The sequence below is a fragment of the Hyla sarda genome, chromosome 1 (assembly GCF_029499605.1).
Source record: "Hyla sarda isolate aHylSar1 chromosome 1, aHylSar1.hap1, whole genome shotgun sequence".
NCBI lineage: Eukaryota > Metazoa > Chordata > Amphibia > Anura > Hylidae > Hyla > Hyla sarda.
In genome coordinates, this window is record NC_079189.1 from 431,642,664 (window position 1) to 431,663,946 (window position 21,283).

Below are 21,283 nucleotides of genomic sequence, written 5' to 3' on the forward strand. Positions count from 1 at the left end.
GTCCAAGGAGAATTTCCGAGGTGCAATTGGGGAGGACCAAAAGTTCAATCCTCTCATGATGAGATCCGATGCTCATAAGAAGGGGCTCCGTGCAGAAACGTATGGTACAGTCCAATCTTTCATTATTTACACAATTGATGTAGAGGGGTCTGGCGAGACTGGTCACCGGGATGTTGAACCTGTTGACGAGAGAGGCCAAAATAAAATTTCCTGCAGATCCAGAGTCCAAGAAGGCCACTGTAGAGAAGGAGAAGGCAGAGGCAGACATCCGCACAGGCACAGTAAGACGTGGAGAAGCAGAGTAGACATCAAGGACTGTCTCACCTTTGTGCGGAGTCAGCGTACGTCTTTCCAGGCGGGGAGGACGGATAGGACAATCTCTCAGGAAGTGTTCGGTACTAGCACAGTACAGGCAGAGGTTCTCCATACGGCGTCGTGTCCTCTCTTGAGGTGTCAGGCGAGACCGGTCGACCTGCATAGCCTCCACGGCGGGAGGCACAGGAACAGATTGCAGGGGACCAGAGGAGAGAGGAGCCGAGGAGAAGAAACGCCTCGTGCGAACAGAGTCCATATCTTGGCGGAGTTCCTGACGCCTTTCGGAAAAACGCATGTCAATGCGAGTGGCTAGGTGAATAAGTTCATGTAGATTAGCAGGAATTTCTCGTGCGGCCAGAACATCTTTAATGTTGCTGGATAGGCCTTTTTTGAAGGTCGCGCAGAGGGCCTCATTATTCCAGGACAATTCTGAAGCAAGAGTACGGAATTGTACGGCATACTCGCCAACGGAAGAATTACCCTGGACCAGGTTCAACAGGGCAGTCTCAGCAGAAGAGGCTCGGGCAGGTTCCTCAAAGACACTTCGGATTTCCGAGAAGAAGGAGTGTACAGAGGCAGTGACGGGGTCATTGCGGTCCCAGAGCGGTGTGGCCCATGACAGGGCTTTTCCGGACAGAAGGCTGACTACGAAAGCCACCTTAGACCTTTCAGTGGGAAACAGGTCCGACATCATCTCCAGATGCAGGGAACATTGGGAAAGAAAGCCACGGCAAAACTTAGAGTCCCCATCAAATTTATCCGGCAAGGATAAGCGTATCCCAGGAGCGGCCACTCGCTGCGGAGGAGGTGCAGGAGCTGGCGGAGGAGATGACTGCTGAAGCTGTGGTAGTAACTGTTGTAGCATAACGGTCAGTTGAGACAGCTGTTGGCCTTGTTGCGCTATCTGTTGTGACTGCTGGGCGACCACCGTGGTGAGGTCAGCGACAACTGGCAGAGGAACTTCAGCGGGATCCATGGCCGGATCTACTGTCACGATGCCGGCTGGCAGGTAGTGGATCCTCTGTGCCAGAGAGGGATTGGCGTGGACCGTGCTAGTGGACCGGTTCTAAGCCACTACTGGTTTTCACCAGAGCCCGCCGCAAAGCGGGATGGTCTTGCTGCGGCGGTAGTGACCAGGTCGTATCCACTAGCAACGGCTCACCTCTCTGGCTGCTGAAGATAGGCGCGGTACAAGGGAGTAGGCAAAAGCAAGGTCGGACGTAGCAGAAGGTCGGGGCAGGCAGCAAGGATCGTAGTCAGGGGCAACGGCAGAAGGTCTGGAAACACAGGCAAGGAACACACAAGGAACGCTTTCACTGGCACTAAGGCAACAAGATCCGGCAAGGGAGTGCAGGGGAAGTGAGGTGATATAGGGAAGTGCACAGGTGAACACACTAATTGGAACCACTGCGCCAATCAGCGGCGCAGTGGCCCTTTAAATCGCAGAGACCCGGCGCGCGCGCGCCCTAGGGAGCGGGGCCGCGCGCGCCGGGACAGAACAGACGGAGAGCGAGTCAGGTAGGGGAGCCGGGGTGCGCATCGCGAGCGGGCGCTACCCGCATCGCGAATCGCATCCCGGCTGGCAGCGGAATCGCAGCGCCCCGGGTCAGAGGACGTGACCGGAGCGCTGCCGCGGGGAGAGTGAAGCGAGCGCTCCGGGGAGGAGCGGGGACCCGGAGCGCTCGGCGTAACAACAGATAACGGCACAAAAAATAAGCCCCATATATGGAAGAATTTGAAAGTTATAGGTGGTCAAAATAGAGTGATTTTAAACATACAAACTTTGTTTAAAAAGTTTGAGACATTTTTTTAAAGCAGTACAATAATAGAAAAGTATGTAATGATGGGTATCATTTTAATCGTTACTGTAAAGTGTAACCTTCCAAAATTTGCTACATTGTGGTTTTCTTTTCAATTTCTCCACACAAATATGGTTGCGCCATACATTTTATGGTAAAATGAGTGATGTCCTTACAAAGTACAATTGGTAACGCAAAAACAATCCCTCATATGTCTGTGGATGCAAATATAAAAGAGTTATGTTTTTTTAAAAGGCGAGGAGAAAAAAAAAATTGGCCTGGTCCTTAAGGCCAAAATGGGCTTGGTCCTTAAAGAGGTACTCCGGCCCTAAGACATCTCATCCCCTATCCAAAGGATAGGGCAGTGATTCCCAACCGGGTTCCATCGAGAACTGCTGGGGGTACCGCGGGCTCCAGCAGGAAATTCTTTGCTCCCCCCCCCCCCCACAAAAGGACGGCTCAGCTCCGCTTAATTAAGGTAGTGCACCCTCTCCCCTATGTCACCACTGTCCAACGCCCTGTCACCCCTCTGTTACCCCCTTTCACCCTTGTCCACTTTCAAATTACCCATGTCTCGGGATTTCCCAGGTTGCAGTGAATCGAGACCTGACGTCAGGTAATCAAGGGGAGTATGTCCTGCTTCAATGGGTGGAGCGACTGCTGAATAGGAGAGAGTTCATTTTGCAACAGCTGTAGGCACCCTGATTAGAAAACACTGGTGCATTACATTAAAGGGATCACAGGTGTGTTTCAGTGGGTGGGGTGGTTGATGTGTGGGAGGGAGGAAAGTGACCTAATACTTGCAAACTATGGAACTATGGGATGTGTAGTTTAGAGAACGAAATTCAACAGGAAATACCCAGTTCTGCCAGGTACATACTACTAAAATCACCTTATGGGAGATAACCCCTTTAAGTAGTTAAACATGTAAACACTGAGGTAACATGATGTATCAGTAATGTGGGCATACTTTGAATACGTTGAAGCATATACTTTATGCGTAAGGCTGAGTCCACATATACAAATGCATCAGGATCAATAATTCATTGAAAAACAGCTGATGCCACAACTGATGCAAAAATGCATCAGTTGTCGTCATGATTGAAAAATGCTGCAAGACGCATACTCCTATCCAGCATCTGGATCAGTCAGGCATTACAACTTGCAAATTTTAAGGTGCACTCACTGACAAAAAAAAAAAAACATGCACCCTGATAGAAAAGTCAGATTACTGCAACACTCTTGTAGTTATGTCTCAGGCAGATATATATGTGGTGTCGGTGAGGGTAATGTGTAATTATCCGTTTCCTGATGCCAGGGCATGGTTGACCTACACACCACCCGAGGTTGACCAGCTTCTCCTGTGCCAGGCACGGGGCAAATAATCACTCCGATGCAAGGTTACGGATTACACAAGGTTGGCTTGCTTTACTGAGGTTGGAAAGATGGTACAATCCATTACAGCTCAGATTAGCATGAAGGAGATGCAGGGTGAACTTAGGGAAGCTTATCGGCTTGCTGGGACTTCTAGTTGCTTGTGCTGTATATGACTGACAAGTCAGTGTTGCAACCCACGTTAGACTAGTCACTTGGACTTGACTAACTTGCTGGACTTGACTTGAATTATATCCCGAAGACTGTAGGCTTACCCCAAGGCTTTGACTTTGTAGTGGGGTTAACTGGTAGTAGATGCGTGATTGCTGGACTAGGCCTCAGGCCTCCTTCAGGATCACTTCACAGACAGACTCCACAACTCACTTAACTGTACCTCAGCAATAGACACTGCAGAACTGAACTCTGACCTCACTTTATATGGGAGCAATTTAGAGAGATCCCATTGGCCGGATAAGTCCCCTGGTTCACCTTTGCATACTCCCCTTAAAAACAAGGTTCATAGCAACAGGATTCTTAAAGTAACAAGTGCATAGAAAATAACAATACATTAACCATTGCATAGTTTTGTTTAATACTGTAGATCATAGAGAGTCCTAAGGAGAGTGGGCCCAAGGCCAAGACAGACATTGAAGCAGCAACTGCCACACAGGATTGGCAGGAGTACAGAAGAACACGTGATTCTGTACTGGGTCACCACATATACAGTAAATTATTACAGGTGTGATCTGATTAAAACACTAGAAGGGAGATTTATCAAAACCTGTCCAGAGTTATTGAGTTGCCCATAGCAATCAATGAGATTGCTTCTTTCATTTCTAAGAGGCCTTTTCAAACATGAAAGAAGCGATTTGATTGGTTGCTAAGGGCAACTTTTCCTCTGGACAGGTTTTGATAAATCTACCCATGGGTCTTGCCACAAGAAGGCATAAAACTGCTTCCCCGCTGCTCTATAAAAAGGCTCTTAAAGGCTACTTTTGGGTAGCGTACCTCTTGGTAAGAGATGATTAAATAGTAGACCTGCCTCTACAATGCACTCAATGGAGGACATTTATCATTGTATGTACACCGGTTTTCATATCTATTATATTGCGCTCTTTTTTGCACAGTAGTTTTTTTTAGTCTTTTTTTGTGCGCATGTTTTGGTGGTTGGTGGATACTTTTTGCAGTGGATAGCGCGTTATCAAGTGTGCTTTTTCTTAAGTTGAGCACTAATTTTGTGCACAGCAGCAATATTTTGCCAAACTCTACACCATCCTATGATGACACACAGAAATGTGTCAGATGAAGAACTACTTTGAGATACAGTATGGGGTTTTGCGCAATTTGCGCAAAATGTATCATTTGCCATGCCCACGTATGATCAATTTTGCACAACAGCGCAAAGAAAAGAATAGAGAAGGGGGGGAAAACATCCAGTACACACCAATATGTATAAAAGTTACCCAATGTCAATTTGCCTAGTTGACTGACTTTGAGAGAGGACACATGATTGAATTACCTGCTATCTAGGCTGTTCTCACCAAGCTGCTAGAATGTGTTGTAACAGTGATAATAACATGATTAGCTCCCACAGTTTACTTGTCCGCCATCCAGACATGGGCACAACCTTTATTACACACCCCTGTCTCAGTCAGACTTACAGGCAGAAGGACAATTGGTATTGCTATCTCAGCCATCATTTTGTGCCCTGCCATTGATACCTTCATGTGCAGTGGTGTTGTAAACAAGAAACCTGGACTGCTACAGACTGGAACCATATCATCTTTAGCATGGAAGTTTCGTTGTGAGCAGTTTAATCCTTTGCTGTGGAGCAACACACTGCTGATGTAACAATATGGGGAAACATCACATATGATAGTCAATCAGCCCTAGTAATGATATGAGTCAACAGCTCAGCAAAATGGGCTGCACATCATGAGGCTAACTGGCATTTTTCAGGAGGAGGATGCTGATCTCCACACACAGCAAATGTTTCCCAAGAATATCTCTGCCAGATTACACATTTTTGGCCTGCCCAGTTGCCAGATTTATTGTCAATCAAAGCATTTATAACAAGCCAGTCTTGGCAAACTACAATTGTGCCGGATCTATAAGCCCAGCTGCAACGTCTGTGGGCAAATGTGCCATACAGAACTTCCATGTAGGCTAGAGGTGGCCCAACACGGTACTAGAGCCTCTTTTCAGTTGAACAGTTTTCCCCCAATAAACATATCATTTTACTCTAAAATATTTTTCACATAAACATATCATCATTGCATTCACACATATAATGCATATCTGCAATTCTGGGGACAGCAGCAATTTAAAGAAAAACGGTCATCCCGTTCACCCACACTAAACCCAATACACTGGCTTATAGCGCGGGTGAACAGGAGAACGATACGGGGTCTCCAACTAACATACGTACCTGCATTCCGGCGCGGTGTCCATTTGAAGGTCCGCTTCTTTCTTCGGCAAATTGCGCACTGGAGGTGGGCCCGTCGTGTGAATTTGAATATTTATGGACGCTGGTCAAGAGAGCGCATGACCAGCGCCACATGAATATTCAAATTCACCTAGCGGGCCCACCTCCAGTGCACAAATTGCTGAAGAAAGAAGCGGACCTTCAGTTGGACACCGCGCCAGAATGCAGGTACGTATGTTAGTTGGAGACCCTGTATCGTTCTCCGGTTTACCCGCGCTATAAGCCAGTGTATTGGGTTTAGTGTGGGTGAATGGGATAACAGTTTTCCTTTAAATCTATCAGCTTACCAACAGTGACTACCAAAAGTTGTCAGTAGAGATGAGCGAACTTACAGTAAATTTGATTCGTCACAAACTTCTCGGCTCGGCAGTTGATGACTTTTCCTGCATGAATTAGTTCAGCTTTCAGGTGCTCCGGTGGGCTGGAAAAGGTGGATACAGTCCTAGGAGAGAGTTTCCTAGGACTGTATCCACCTTTTCCAGCCCACGGGAGCACCTGTAAGCTGAACTAATTTATGCAGACTAAAGTCATCAACTGCCGAGCCGAGAAGTTCGTGACGAATCGAATTTACTGTAAGTTCGCTCATTTCTAGTTGTCAGTATGGGAAAATTACACATAGATACATATAGAACAATTACACTTTGAAAATATCTCTAAAAAAATATTCCCACTGCTTTATTAATATTGATAAGATAAATTCAAATTTTACATAAAGATTCAGTATCTAAGGTATAATGGATATTTATCATATAAGGACAATAAATAAAACATTCAAGATATTTTTATAAAACACGCTATACACAGTATTTTATTTCAGCTCTAATAATTGCTCTATGCAAAACTAAAATAGTTTGTAGAATAATGTTAAATAAGCAAACATTGTATGGAGATGTATATGAAGATGTGTATCTCTGAAGGCAATTCCCTAATCATATTTACATTGACCAACCTATAATTCTCCCACACTTTATTACATCAGTGTGTATGGCTGAGAGCAATCTTTGCTATTAAATGCATCGTGGACAGATATGTGATTGGAATTATTTTGTTTTGCGGTTCACTACTATGACTTATTTATGGTTCAATGAAAGTTTAATTAGTAACAAAGAGAAGAAAAATAACATGTTGTACAGCAGAAATAATATAGCAAAGCACATGGATCAAAAACACACTATCCCATAAAGGACTGAAATTCTGCAGTGTCCACAAGGCCCCTCTGCTCAAGAAAGCACATGTACAATGATTCAGGGGGGGAGGGGGGATTGGGTGAAAGTGTTGTGGTCAGAGAGACCAAAATCAAGCTCTTCGGCATCAACACCATCCCTAATGTCAAACATGGAGGTCTAAACATTATGCTTCCGGGGATATGACAACTTTATTGCATCAAATGGACGATGGATTTTTCTGTCTCACACTGTTCAAATAAACTGACCAAGAAAATTATAGACTGATCATTATTTTGGTTATTGAAAGAGCTGTATTGCCCGTTCAGTCATTACAAGTCATACAATAAATTACGATCACACAAAGCATGACAGTACAATACACACCAAAGGTTCCCTAAGCTATACATCGCACATCATGCTACTCTAACACTCTGCTCAATCCTGTAATAGAAAAGCACAAGAGATCGAATGACAAAAACAATACAATCTGTGATCGGGGTAGGGGTGTGGGCTATGGGGCGGGGCTGGGGGCGTGGGGGTATGGGCGACTATGTGGGGGTAGGGAGGGGGCGGATCACAGGGCCAAACTGCTGGGCTGTATCTTCAAGGAGACATGGGAGAAGGAGAGGGGTCTTGATTCCTCTTCTTCCTCATCGATGGCTGGGCTGTTCAAAATGGAATAGTCTCTAAGCAGGCTCTTGATGAACCCGCGGCAGTCCCGGACGGACATGTTCTCCCTGTTGATCACGAGGCGGTTCCTGGCAAGCCACACTGCGTCCTTAAAACAGTTCATAAGGCGCCAGGCCTCCTGGATGGCCCCACGTCGTGGGTCCCAGGGAACAGACCGTAAAGCACTGAGTGGTACGATAGGCAGTTCCTGGGTACAGAGTCTCTGAGTTCATGTTCCAGGGCATCCAACAGACCCTGTGCAAAGGGGCACTGCCAAAACATGTGCAAAGATGTTTCCTCCACGTAGGGGCACCGGGGGCAGTATCGGGTTCTGCACAGGTCACGGGCATGCATGAACGACCTGAGAGACCTCCCTTAATGGCCATCCACGACAAGTCAATGTGTCCATTGGTAAGCCGCTTTGAGGCCACATTAGTCCAGACAGTCTTTGCCGTTGCTGCGGGGAGCCCCAGAATAGTCTACAATAAGTCCTTATCTCGGATGAGCTTGTAGATTGTCTTCGGCTTCCATAGGTCACGTTTCAGTCCCTCCAGCTGGTGCTCCCTCGCAAACCATCCCCATAGAACCAGGGAGTGTTCCAGTTGTAAGGGATGGAGCTGTCCCACTTGTCCCAGCCCAGCTGTCTCCAGAGGGACATGAGAAACAAGCGAGACATGGACCTGCCCGCTGAACCAGTCTTTTCAACAAGAGTCCGACGCACACTGACACATGCAAAGGAGGCCCTCAGCAGAGTGGGGATATCGGGTATTCCCTTCCCATCCTTCCGCGGCTCCTTATACATCACAGTCTGCTTGACTCTGTCCATTTTGCCCCAGATGAAGCGAAACACTGTCCGGGTGATGGCCTTGCAAACGGTGGTATGGGGAGGCCAGGCCTGTGTGGTATATTGGAGAACAGGCAAAACTTCACTCAGCAAGACAAGTGTTTTTCCCTCAATCGAGAGCTTTCTGGAGCTCCACAGTCCAATCTTAGAGTTCATCTTTCCTAGCCTGTCTTGCCAAGTCTTGAGGGCCGCTCCTTCCTTGCCAAACCAGACTCCCAGAATTTGGAATGAAGTCCGGCTTAACAGTAAAGGGGAAGGGAGCGGAAGAAGCCAGGTGCCATTCCCCGAAGAGCATGGCTTCTGACTTCCCGCAGTTGACTTTTGCCCCTGAAGCTTTGCCGAAGTCCTCACAGGTCTGGACGAGTGCAGTCACCGAACGCTGGTCAGCGCAGAAGACGGTCACGTCGTCCATGTAGAGCGAGCACTTGGCCTCGTAGCGATCTGGTCCTGGTGCGATGATCCCTCTGATCTCTCCATTCTGCCAGATATTCTCAGCAAAGAGCTCTATAACACAAACAAAAAGAAGAGGTGAAAGAGGGCAGCCTTGTCTAACCCTTGAAAGAATAGGAAAGGGGTTAGTCTTCCAGCCGTTCACCAACACAGTGCTGCAAATATCAAAGTACATGATGTTAACAAAAGAGCAGAACATCTTCCCCAGACCCAGCCTGCGCAAAGCCCTGCCCATAAACGTGTGGGAGACACGGTCAAACGCCTTCTCCTGATCCAGACTGACCAGGGCGGCGCGGGCACGACGGTCCTGGATGTAACAGACCGTGTCTCTCATTAGGGCAAGGCTGTCGGTGATCCTGCAACCAGGAATGCCGCAGGTCTGGTCCGGATGGACGATCTGCCCGATGACAGATTTCAGCCTGTTGGCTAGCACCTTGGCGAGGAGCTTGTAGTCCACATTCAGGAGAGAGATGGGACGCCAATTTTTCAAGTCACATCTCTCTCCCTTCCACTTATACAAGATCGTGATCATCCCTTCCCTCAACGACGGAGGCATTCTGCCCCCCACCACCATCTACTCGTACACCTCCAACAGGTCTGGACAGATCAGATCCCCCAGCGCTACATAGAGCTCGGCCGGGAGACCATCACTGCCCGGGGTCCTGCCGGGCTTAAAGGATCTAGCGGCAGAGAGCAGCTCCCCCACCATCAAGGGATCGTCCATGGCCACCGCATCTGCGGGATCAACAAAGTTAGTGATACCTGACAGGAACCTCTTGGCAGCTTTGGGGTTGGATGACTTAGAGGCGTAGAGGTTGCTGTAGAAGTCTGAGACGACCCCCATCACCACCTCCTTGCCCCTCCTCATGTGTCCGGTCTCATCTTGCAGCTCAGTTAGGGGCGTGTGGCCAGCATGGAGCTTCCTGAAAAAGAAAGAGTTGCACTTCTCACCCTTCTCCAGGTTCTCCACCTTGGAACGAAAGACGATTTGCTTGGATTCCTCCTCAAAGTACCTTTCCAAGCTCTTTTTGGTCTCCTCCAGCTCCTCCCTGACGTCCCAGCCGCACTGGAGCTCACGCTGCAGCTTCCTGAGGTCCCACTTCTTCTCACACGCTTGTTGTCTGCCTTTTGCCTGAAAGAAAAAACGAAACTAAACTTTAACATATTCCCACCAATCGCTGATGCAGTTAAACAGACATTTGTCATTACGCCATACAAGGTACGCATCCCTAAGTTCCTCCATGACTTCTTTCTGCTCCAACAGGGCACAATTCAACTTCCAGGAGCCTGGGCCAGGTGTAAATCCATGGCCCAGAGTTCCCTGAAATCAAATGGCCCTGTGGTCAGAGAAGAAGCAGGGGACCATAGAGTACAACACCTTTCTAATTGCTCTCGAAGTAAAGATGAAGTCTATCCGAGAATGGAGCGAGCCATCGGGGCGGCTCCACATATAGTTTATGGAGCCGTTCCCGATGGACCCAACAACATCCTGCAAGGATGCGTCTGTCACCATCTCGATCAGCAGCTTGGACGTCATGTCAAGGTTGGCAGATGTGCCAGAACTGCGCCCGTCTACCTCAATGGGGCAGTTGAAGTCACCACCCAGCACCCCTGCCCTAGTGGTGGCGAGCTGAGCCCGCAGGGCCTCGAGAACCTCCAGTTGGGCACCCTTCTCAGGGGAGGCATACACGTTGATGAGCCGCAAAGGCTCACCCGCCCAGGAACCATCTGCGACAAGAAGTCTGCCACAGATGAGCTCCCAGACGGAATCAAGTGCAAAGTTTCCTCCCCTGATCAGGATGGCCACCCCCGCCTATCTACTGTCACCCCAACCAGTAGGAAGGGCCATGAGACCACTGCCTCGCCAGATGGTTGTAAGACCTAGAAGAGGATAAAGCACATTCCTGCAGCATGTAAACATCACACCTCTGAGAGTCTAAGAAAGTAAGAACAGTCTGAAATCTAAACCTATCTCTAATACTCCTCACATTAATGCTAAAAATGTTAAAGGGGTACTCCGGTGAAAACCTTTTTTCTTTTAAATCAACTGGTGGCAGAAAGTTAAACATATTTGTAAATTACTTCTATTAAAAAATCTTAATCCTTCCTGTACTTATTAGCTGCTGAATACTACAGAGAAAATTATTTTCTTTTTGGAATGCTCTCTGATGACATCACGACCACAGTTCTCAGGGGATTCGGGACTCGCCGCTTTAACCGCCTCCCAGTATCTTCTACAGGTTCCAATGATGGCAAAGGTGATGTAGAAGATTCCAGACATGAATGTTGCAATTCCGAGGGTGTCAGCCGAGGAGAAGCCTTGATCCGCCAGCATCTTCTTGCAGAACACGTCATGGGACATGTCCGGCACCCTTCCGTCCACAGGCTTCAGCTTCAAGGCAACAGTCTGCCTCATCCAGGGCTGGAGATTCTAGATTGGGGACTCTGCCACCCTTCTGCCTTGAAGCTGTTGAAGTTGAAGCTTGCTGTGGTTGGGTTTATTGAAAGAGCTTTATTATCCGTTCAGTCATTACAAGTCATACAATAAATTACAATCACACAAAGCATGACAGTACAATACACAGCAAAGGTTCCCTAAGCTATACATCGCACATCATGCTACTCTAACACTCCGCTCAATCCTGCTGTGGTTGGGGCTGGACCTCCAGGCCTTGCCCTGCAGCCTCCTTGATTGACTTGCTGGTTGAGGCCATGGCTTCTTCAAGCAGGCTCTTTTCCGCTTCCTTGCTTGTGGAGAATCTTCGCAAAGTCTTCTTTCCTGGGTGGGAGGAGCTATGCAGATCCAGTCCCGGTGGGAGGAGCTATGTAAATCTTCTCCAGAGGCAGCGAGTTTCTTCAAAAAGATTCTGCGCCACCTTCGTCTTTGCCAAAGATCCGGAATTCACCGCCGATTCCCTTCTTCCAAGTTCTTCGTTGGCTTCTTCCGGAGCTGAAGTCCGATCATTTCTTTGTCAGTGGACAAATGAACAAAATCGGCAGGGGATCAAATAATGTCAGGGATCACTACATTTTTGCAAGATTTGTTCCTTACGTTCACGAGACTGAAGGAAGTTCACATCTCATTCATGGAAAGCTGGGTGAGATGTGAGAAATCTAGGAATAGTGTATAGGACTATATCTGTTAAGGGACATTTGGAAAGTCAGTTTATGTGTCTAGATTTTATAGAATGACTGGCGGGTTGGCCCAAGTCAGGACAGATGATTGCTAGGCTTACAAAAAAAGGTGAAGCCCAGTCCACGGACTAGAATCCTATAGGTTTCATGACAAATTTTTGGACCTTCAGTTCATGGCTTCAGTTCATCGCTTCTTGGCCTTTTGGCTAAGATCAAGTGTAGTATCTGTTCTTATCAGTTTCATGCTGGTGGCAGGCGACACCAGTATGGAGCTGGTGGGGATGGTTGCTGCATGGTAGAGAGCAGGTGTACCAGGGCTGGTTCTGAGGAATCAGCTCGACGGCTGCCCAGATGTGACCTGTTACCTCCGGGTCTCGTCATGAGGATGAGAGGGTCTAGAGCCGAGGTAATTTAGTGCCTCGGGGAGTGGTGACCCTGAGGTGCCAAAACTCACTGGGTGTATTGGCTCACTGAGTTGAAGCACGGGCACCATGATGTCTTAACCTTTGTGGCACTCAACTCTTGTTTCCCGGTCTTCTGGCTAGGATCATAGAAATTTTTATAGATCTAGCCGGATGTCCGGGCAGTATATCTGCACACATTCACTTATTTATTTATTTTTGTCTCACTGTGTCACTTTTTACGTGTTGTGTGTCCACAGGATTTGTCAGGATGCAGTAGCCCTTCTGGGTGTCCCTCCTGGCGGTCTAGGGGAGGGGTGTGTGGCCATTAGGTTCTGCACCTCCCTGCAAACACCCTGGGTGCTCCTGCTTTCACAGGGTACCAACCGTTATCGGCTCTGCGGGCAGATACCTTGGCTAACGCCAAGGGGGATGCCGGGAGCATTTGTGGTCCCCTAGTAGCTTCGGCGAAAAGGGACATCGAACCTGGAACCTCGCAGGTACCTTTTGGTCCGGAGGCGAAGGGTAAGGTTTTTTGGGGGCCTCTCTCCTATCGGAGAAGGGCTTGCGATAGACCGCCTCCTTTGTGCACTTTTTTTAGTGTAACATGTTTGCACTTTTTCTTGCACTTTGGGTGATTCGAGAGCACGTTCCTCAGCTCTTAAAAATTCACTTCATGGCTTGGTTTTTACTCCGATATGCATTATCAGCTGTGAGACCTTATATAGACAGGGCTGTATATTTCTTAGGCTTCTTTCACACTGCTGTTGTGACACGGCAGTGCAACGCAAGTTAGGGGACCAGGGGAGAATAGCAGGAGAAAAAAATACTGCAAGTACCATCTTTTTCTCCCACTACTCCTGTTAAAAAAAACAACGGCGCCCGACGGACCCCATAATAGTAAATGGGATCTGTCGGCAATTTTTTTTTTTATCTAAAAGTCTAATTTCGTTTTACCTTTATGTGGAAAAAACATAATTTTTTTTTTTTTAGCACAAGGCTGCAACATAACAAAATGTAAAACAAAACTGTGCAAGGTCCTGAAAACTATCTGAAGGAACTTTTTTAAATCACATTAAAAATAAAAGCTTCTATATGTTCCTCACTAGGTCATGTAGATGCCTTACATGTTGTTTTTAGGTGTCTATTAGGCTCACAAATCCCTCTGATCTGCTGCTCACTCATTCAGACACCCACTGCTCAGGAAGGGGCATGTCCAAGGTAAGCACTGAGCCCGCCCTTACTCATGTATTCACTTCGTCAATGAGTATGCTGTGTTCTGCTGGGTTAATTCATCCAAACACTGCAGGCTACTCTGTAACCCCATGCCTCCTTTTTTCAGAAGGAAGTCAGATAGACAGGACAGGAGTGAGCACAGAGGAGTGCTAGTCCCACCCTTACTTACTGAACTTTGTCCCAGCCTGTGCTTTAGCTGGGACAAAAATGTTGTTGCAGCCGGACAGGATTGTGTTCCAGATGGTATGGGGCCTTTAGTGGTTGTTTTTTATTATGCATGATTTCTATAAAATACATATATATAATATGTATTTAATGTAGTACATTTTTTATAAAGGATATTAGAAAGGTTAATGTTTTGCCAAGATGTACAAAATATTAAACATTTTTGATTCTGACAGTGTCCATTTCATTTAAACATATATGTATATAATTCTCCTATAGAAAATCCTGTCATGATAGGTGCACCTTAACCCCTTAAGGACGCAGGAAGGTAAATGTACGTCCTGGTGCGGTGGTACTTAATGCACCAGGACGTACATCTACGTCCTGTACATAACCGCGGGCATCGGAGCGATGCCCGTGTCATGCGCGGCTGATCCCAGCCAGGGACCCACCGGCAATGGCCGACGCCCGCGATCTTGCGGGCGTCCGCCATTAACCCCTCAGATGCCGGGATCAATACAGATCCCGGCATCTGCGGCAGTACGCGATTTCAATGAATGTTCTGATCGCCCGCAGTGCTGCTGCGGGGATCCGATCATTCAGAACGCCGCACGGAGGTCCACTCACCTGCCTCTGTCCGGCTCCCGGCGTCTTCTGCTCTGGTCTGAGATCGAGCAGACCAGAGCAGAAGATGACCGATAACACTGATCTGTTCTATGTCCTATACATAGAACAGATCAGTAGTAGCAATAATGGTATTACTATGAATAGTCCCCTATGGGGACTATTCAAGTGTAAAAAAAAAATGTAAAAAAATGTAAAATTAAAAGTAAAAAAAAGTGAAACATCCCCTCCCCCAATAAAAAAGTAAAACGTCCGTTTTTTCCTATTTTACCCTCAAAAAGCGTAAAAAATAAATTTAATAGACATATTTGGTATTGCCACGTGAGTAAATGTCCGAACTATTAAAATAAAATGTTAATGATCCCCTACGGTGAACGGCGTGAACGGAAAGAAAAAAAAAAGAATATAAAAAAAAAATTATAAAAAAAAAATTATAAAAAATGTATTAAAAGTTTTTTTTATATGCAAATGTGGTATCAAAAAAAAGTACAGATCATGGTGCAAAAAATTAGCCCTCATACCGCCGCTTATATGGAAAAATGAAAAAGTTATAGGTCATCAAAATAAAGGGATTATAAATGTACTAATTTGGTTAAAAAGTTTGTGATTTTTTTTTAAGCACAACAATAATATAAAAGTATGTAATAATGGGTATCATTTTAATCGTATTGACCCTCAGAATAAAGAACACACGTCATTTTTACCATAAATTGAATGGCGTGAAAACGAAACCTTCCAAAATTAGCAAAATTGTGTTTTTCTTTTTAATTTCCCCACAAAAATAGTATTTTTTTGGTTGCGCCATACATTTTATGATATAATGAGTGATGTCATGACAACTGGTCACGCAAAAAACAAGCCCTCATACTAGTCTGGCGATGAAAATATAAAAGTTATGATTTTTAGAAGGCGAGGAGGAAAAAACGAGTCCTTAAGGCCAAAATGGGCCGAGTCCTTAAGGGGTTAAAGGGGTACTCTACTGGAAAACATTTTTTTTTTTTTATCAACTGGTGCCAGAAAGTTAAACATATTTTTAAATAACTTCTACTTAAAAATCTTAACCCTTCCAGTACGTATCAGCTGCTATATGCTCCACAGGAAAATCTTTTCTTTTTGAATTTCCTTTCTGTCTGACCACAGTGCTCTCTGCGGACACCTCTGTCTATTTTAGGTACTGTTCAGAGCAGGATAGGTTTGCTATGGGAACATGAACATAGGTGTCAGTAGAGTGCTGTGGTCAGACAGAAAGGCAATTCAAAAAGAAAATAACTTCCTGTGGAGCATATAGCAGCTAATAAGTACTGGAAAGGTTAAGATTTTTAACTAGAAGGAATGTATATGTCATTGAATATGACCGTATTTCTGAAGATTTAAATAAAGCTAAGACTGTATACAGAAAAAGAGTGGAGAATGAAGTTGCTAGTGCGTTTTTTCTCTAAAATTGAACCGAAACTAATGGCTCTACAGGAAGAAACCAAAAGTAACAAAAGAAAAAAATATCTACGCGATAAACAAGATTACGGGAACGACAAAGTTTTCAATTGGCATATAAAAAGCAATAAAACTGAACCTTATGGCTACAAGAAAAATAGCCGGAAATTTGCTAAAAACGCACCAACAACCAATAAAGAACAGAAGTCTGAACAGACCTCTGCTTAACCTGCAACCATTATCCCTTTAAAAAGACCCACACGCGACGTTTAAGGAGAAAAAGTTACAAAGGAACAAAAGAAAATGAAAGTGAACCCATAGAAGATCCATTAACAGCTACTTTCAATAATGTAATCAACTTAACCGAGCACGAATTGGACAACAGTTCTATTTCACTACTGTCTAGAGGAATGAATTTTGGACCCTACCACGTTTGAAATAGACCTGGATCGAGCTATTAGGAACATTAATCTCAAAAATGATTATGCGAATAGACCATCAACAGAATCTAATCCATATCCAGGAGAAATACCAGTCAATACTGATAATCTGGGACTTGTGCCCACAGGTTTCTCTGATCACGAGAGAAAGTGCATTGAAATGTTGGTCACAGAGTTTGGGACACAGAGTGATGTATCAATTTCTGATAACTTAACCCACAGGTTTAATAAAGGAAAGAAGTCGACATTCTCACCCCCAGTGGCACCGGGTGGTTGTGTCGACTTATTCCAAAAAGCAGTTCAAAAAGATGTGAAATCTGTTTTGTATCCTAAAATAGTAAATTACTTAATGAACAAGAAGCTCTAACTAAGCTAAAGAAACGTAGTGATATTGTTATAGTTAGAGCGGACAAAGGGGTAAGTGTTGTGGTCGTCTCTAAGACACAGTATAATGAAGAAGCCGAAAGGCAATTATCAGACCGTACCACATACACTCCCCTCTTAAGTGATCCGACTAATAGATTTATTCAAAAAAACTTTCAGGTTCTCTAATATTTTGTGTTCGAAGGTATTATTTCGAAAAAAAACTGCTGACAAACTAACCCCTGATTGTCCGTGTCCTGCAAAATGGTACCATCTCCCAAAAGTGCACAAGTCACTGAGCCGACCCCCTGGGCGACCTATAGTTGCGGGGATCGGCTCAGTGACTGAGCACTTGTCCCAGTATATAGATTTTTTGCTTCGTCCTATTTTGCCTACAATTCCAGCGTATATCAAAGACACTGGTCATCTATTGTCTATAGTTAATGATTTCCCGTGGGAAGAGGGTTGGAGCCTATGTTCCATCGACGTCACTAGCCTGTACACCCGTATTCCTCACGATACGGGTGTACAGGCTGTAGTTGAGATTTTAAAAAGAACTAAGAATTCCGAACAGGATATTCAGTTTGTACAAGATGCCCTCAAGTTTATACTGCATAACAGCACCTTTATGTATGAGGATAGGTGGTATAGACAGGACACCGGTACCCTGATGGGGACGCCGGTGTCCTGTACATACGCTAATTTATATTTAGCTAATTTTGAGAATAATATTGTATATACCACCGATAACCCATTTATTAAATATATTTTAAAACGTACGTTCGATTCGTCAAAGATATTCTGTTAGTGTGGTCAGGGACTAAAAACCAATTTCACCAGTTTGTAGATTACTTAAATGATGTCAAGGGCTACAACATGGCGTTCACACAGCAATACGGTGGGGACATGTTGGAGTTCAAATTGACAGTAAAAGAAGGGAAACTAATAAGTGAAGGTTACAGAAAGGAAGTGGCAAAAAACACAATACTTCCCTATCAGAGTTCCCACACACAAGCAGTTAAAAATGGCATTCCATATGGGCAATTTCTACGCCTAAAAAGAAACAACACACAAGATACAGTATACCAAAAGCAGGCAACAGAATTAGAAAAAAGATTAGTAGAACGCAACTATCCAGCAGACCTAATAAGGAAAGGGAGAAAGAAAGCAGATAGAAAAAGTAGAGAAGAAAAAAGCAAAAAAAAAAACACACAATAAGGTAGGTTCACTTTTCAAAATTCCCCTGTAAACAAAGCAATAGAGAGGGCAATAAGGAGAAATTGGTACATACTAGAGACAGATGAAGACCTCAAAGAAATGGCAGAATACAAACCATTAATTTCTTACAGAAAAACTAGAACAATAGGTGAAGTACTGAAACAAGCACAGAACACACAAAAAGAAAAAAAGAAAAAAAAAAGCAGACTGGTTAACTAGCCATATACCAGTAGGGAATTTTCAATGTAAAAATTGTAATTTCTGTAAATACAACCTTGGCTTGCAAACATTCAGAATAGGTCCTATCACCCATACGGTTAGCGAACTTATTACTTGTAAGTCAAAAAATGTTGTATATGTAATATTCTGTCCGTGCGGCTTCTATTATATAGGGAAAACAATCAGACAAATGTGCGCAAGAATCAGAGAGCACTTCTACTCTCTGCGTACAAAAAAGGGGGCTCCCAAGTTCATTTCCCATATAATAGAAGCCCACGGAGGAAGCCACGAATCTTTAAGATTCGCAGGAATACAAAAAGTTGCTGCACGACCAGGACTTAGATCCGATAAAAACCTCCTTAGAAGAGAGACGCATTGGATAATTGCTACTGATGCAACAGGAGTCTTAGGACTTAATGACAAAGTTGACGTCTCAGTTTGCTTCTAAGAAGGTTTTAACGGTACCAGTCGTAACAGTCTGAATAACGAGCTAGATCGATGTAGGAGCAAGCTTGATAAAGCAACCTCCCCTCCTTCTTTTAACGTCACAAGGTGTGTCTATTGGTGATAGGTCCAATTACTTTACTCACCTGTATAAGAAGATGACATGTTCCGGTGTAGAGTCAGGCCCGTCGAAGCACTACTAAGTTCGATACATCGGTGTCGCCTCTCTGTGGTACCCCCTCTATGTTACCATCCGCTGTCTCCCCTAGAACTGTACTATGGCTTTGAGTATGTGCAATAAAATCTGCTGAATTGGAAAACCGGTGAGTGCCGACCTTTCATTCTTCTTCTTATGCACTGAACGTACAAATCTGTTTAACTTTCCGGCACCAGTTGATTTAAAAAAAAAAAAAATGTTTTCCCGTGGAGTACCCCTTTAATTGAGGGCCTCTAAGTGATCATAATGTCCCACATTCTGAAATCAAAAATAGGTACCCTACTAGATAGAGAGTTTCATGTTTAGTATATTCAGTATGCCAAATGTGACTAGTATGCAAATTCTCAACTTCTAGAAAAATCAGTTCCCACCAATTACAGTGACCCCTCGACCTACGATGGCCCCGACATACGATAATTTCAACATGCGATGGCCTCTCAGAGGCCATCACATGTTGAAGGCAGCATCAACATACGATGCTTTTTCATGTCGGGGCCATCGCATAAACGGCTATCCGGCAGTGCTGACTGCTTTAGCTGCCACCGGATAGTCATTTACAGTGCCCCGTGAGCTCCGGTGATGGTCACTTACCTGTCCTCAGGGCTCTTCGGGATCCTCTGCATCGTCGGCACTCTCCATCGTCATCATGACGTCATCCAATAGGAGCGGCGTGCGTAGCGATGTGATGGTGGCGACGGAGAGCGCGGATGCTGGGGAAGCAAAGGCCTTGCCGGAGCGTAGGGGACACCTCAGGGATGCGGCGATAGCGACGGGCAGCGGTGGCAAGAGGTGACGGTCCGGAGCGGTTGAGTACAACTTCCTCTAACAGTGGTCTACAACCTGCGGACCTCCAGATGTTGCAAAACTACAACACCCAGCATGCCCGGACAGCCGTTGGCTGTCCGGGCATGCTGGGTCTTGTAGTTTTGCAACATCTGGAGGTCCGCAGGTTGTAGACCACTGTCCTATACTTTACAGTGCACGGATTCCTCAACATGCGATGGTATCAAGAAACGATGATCCGTTTGGAACGGATTACCATCGTATGTTGAGGGACCAGGCATTACATGTCCCACAGGCAGAACATTGTCATGTATTATCATGTACACCAGACTCTTTATCCACAGAAAAGAGTGAACATAGAAAATAAAGAGAAGCGGGGAGGAGAGAGTGGGCATATTTAGACGCAGAGAAAGATGAGTCTGGGCTGGCACATCCCAAGTTAGCTTTCAGTTGTTTTAAGTATTTTTAGCCTAGAGGAGGCTGACTATCTCTAGTAACATACATAAGCCACACAGCACATGTCTATTTTTATTGTGGTTTTGATGTGGATTAGATATCAGGAAGGTGCTCACCCACTACAGGGTCACACACGAGGGGCTATTTCTGAACAAAAATCGTATCCTCAGCAGATGAAAAAAAGCCATAAATGACACCTGTGCCATGACTGCAGGATTCAGGATGGTCTAGCACTTTAAAGAGTAGCTCCTACCATCTTTTTTTCTTTTTCTGTCCCTTCCTATTGGTTATCTCTCCCTAACACCCTCCCTGTTTTAACAAAAAATTCCTACCTTCTAAATTGAATTTTTCATGGCCGTAACGCTTCTCACTCTGCCTGAGCAGGAAGCCGACTTCTCCAGCAGGCGCGACGTCACTGACGCCCTTATCTAGTCTATGCAGCGCTCCCATCGGGAGATGAGTGGCCGATCGCACGGCAGGCTGCTTCGGGGTCTCCTCCTCCTTGTTTCTCACTGCATGTGCTATCCAAGGAGGAGGAGTATAGGAGCTTCGCCGGACCTGCCGTGTAAAATTCTCTGTCGAGACCCGGGACCTCAGATAAGACCTCAGATCAGACTTACCCCACAAGGACATGTACAGTCCTGGAGCATCAGCACGGCACTGATATTCTGTGCGTGCGCTGCCTCCAGACTGTACATGCCGGGGGCGAGGACGGGTGGCGCGCGCAAGGCCAGTGAACCAATGCGCGCAGCCCCGGCATTCACAGCGCTCGCTACCGCCTGTCTGATTGACAGGCAGGGAGCGAGTGCAGGCTGACTGAATTTGGACGGATTGCCCAGCCAACCAGAATTCAGCAATGACCTCACAGGGAGGGAGACCCCTAGTGGCCAGATTTCAAATGGAAAATATAATATTTTAAACACAAAAAAAATTATTGATGTATATTAGAGATATGTTGTAGTACAGAAGTACTACAATATATATATATATATATATATATATATATATATATATAAATAAAAGTTCATGACATTTAAGCAAAGTATATG

The 21,283-nt window shown here is 45.4% G+C and overlaps 1 protein-coding gene and 1 pseudogene across 3 annotated transcripts in view; one reads left to right on the forward strand and one right to left on the reverse strand.

Annotated features, from left to right (window-relative positions):
* Positions 1-7,093: 7,093 nt before the first annotated feature.
* LOC130282143 (uncharacterized) overlaps positions 7,094-21,283 on the reverse strand; it is a 64,428-nt gene continuing 50,238 nt past the window's right edge. For 2 of the 3 annotated variants that reach the window (XM_056530092.1, XM_056530102.1), the window contains exons 2-4: positions 10,116-10,234; positions 9,865-10,025; positions 7,094-9,156 (exon numbers count right to left, since the gene is read on the reverse strand). In XM_056530092.1, coding sequence (XP_056386067.1) covers positions 8,798-9,156; positions 9,865-10,025; positions 10,116-10,234 — 639 coding nt within the window. In that variant the 3' untranslated portion in view covers positions 7,094-8,797. Of the gene's footprint in view, positions 9,157-9,864; positions 10,235-21,283 lie in introns of all 3 variants that reach the window. The other variant, XM_056530084.1, reaches the window with a different exon arrangement.
* Positions 12,424-12,504, forward strand: LOC130342618 (U2 spliceosomal RNA; annotated as a pseudogene).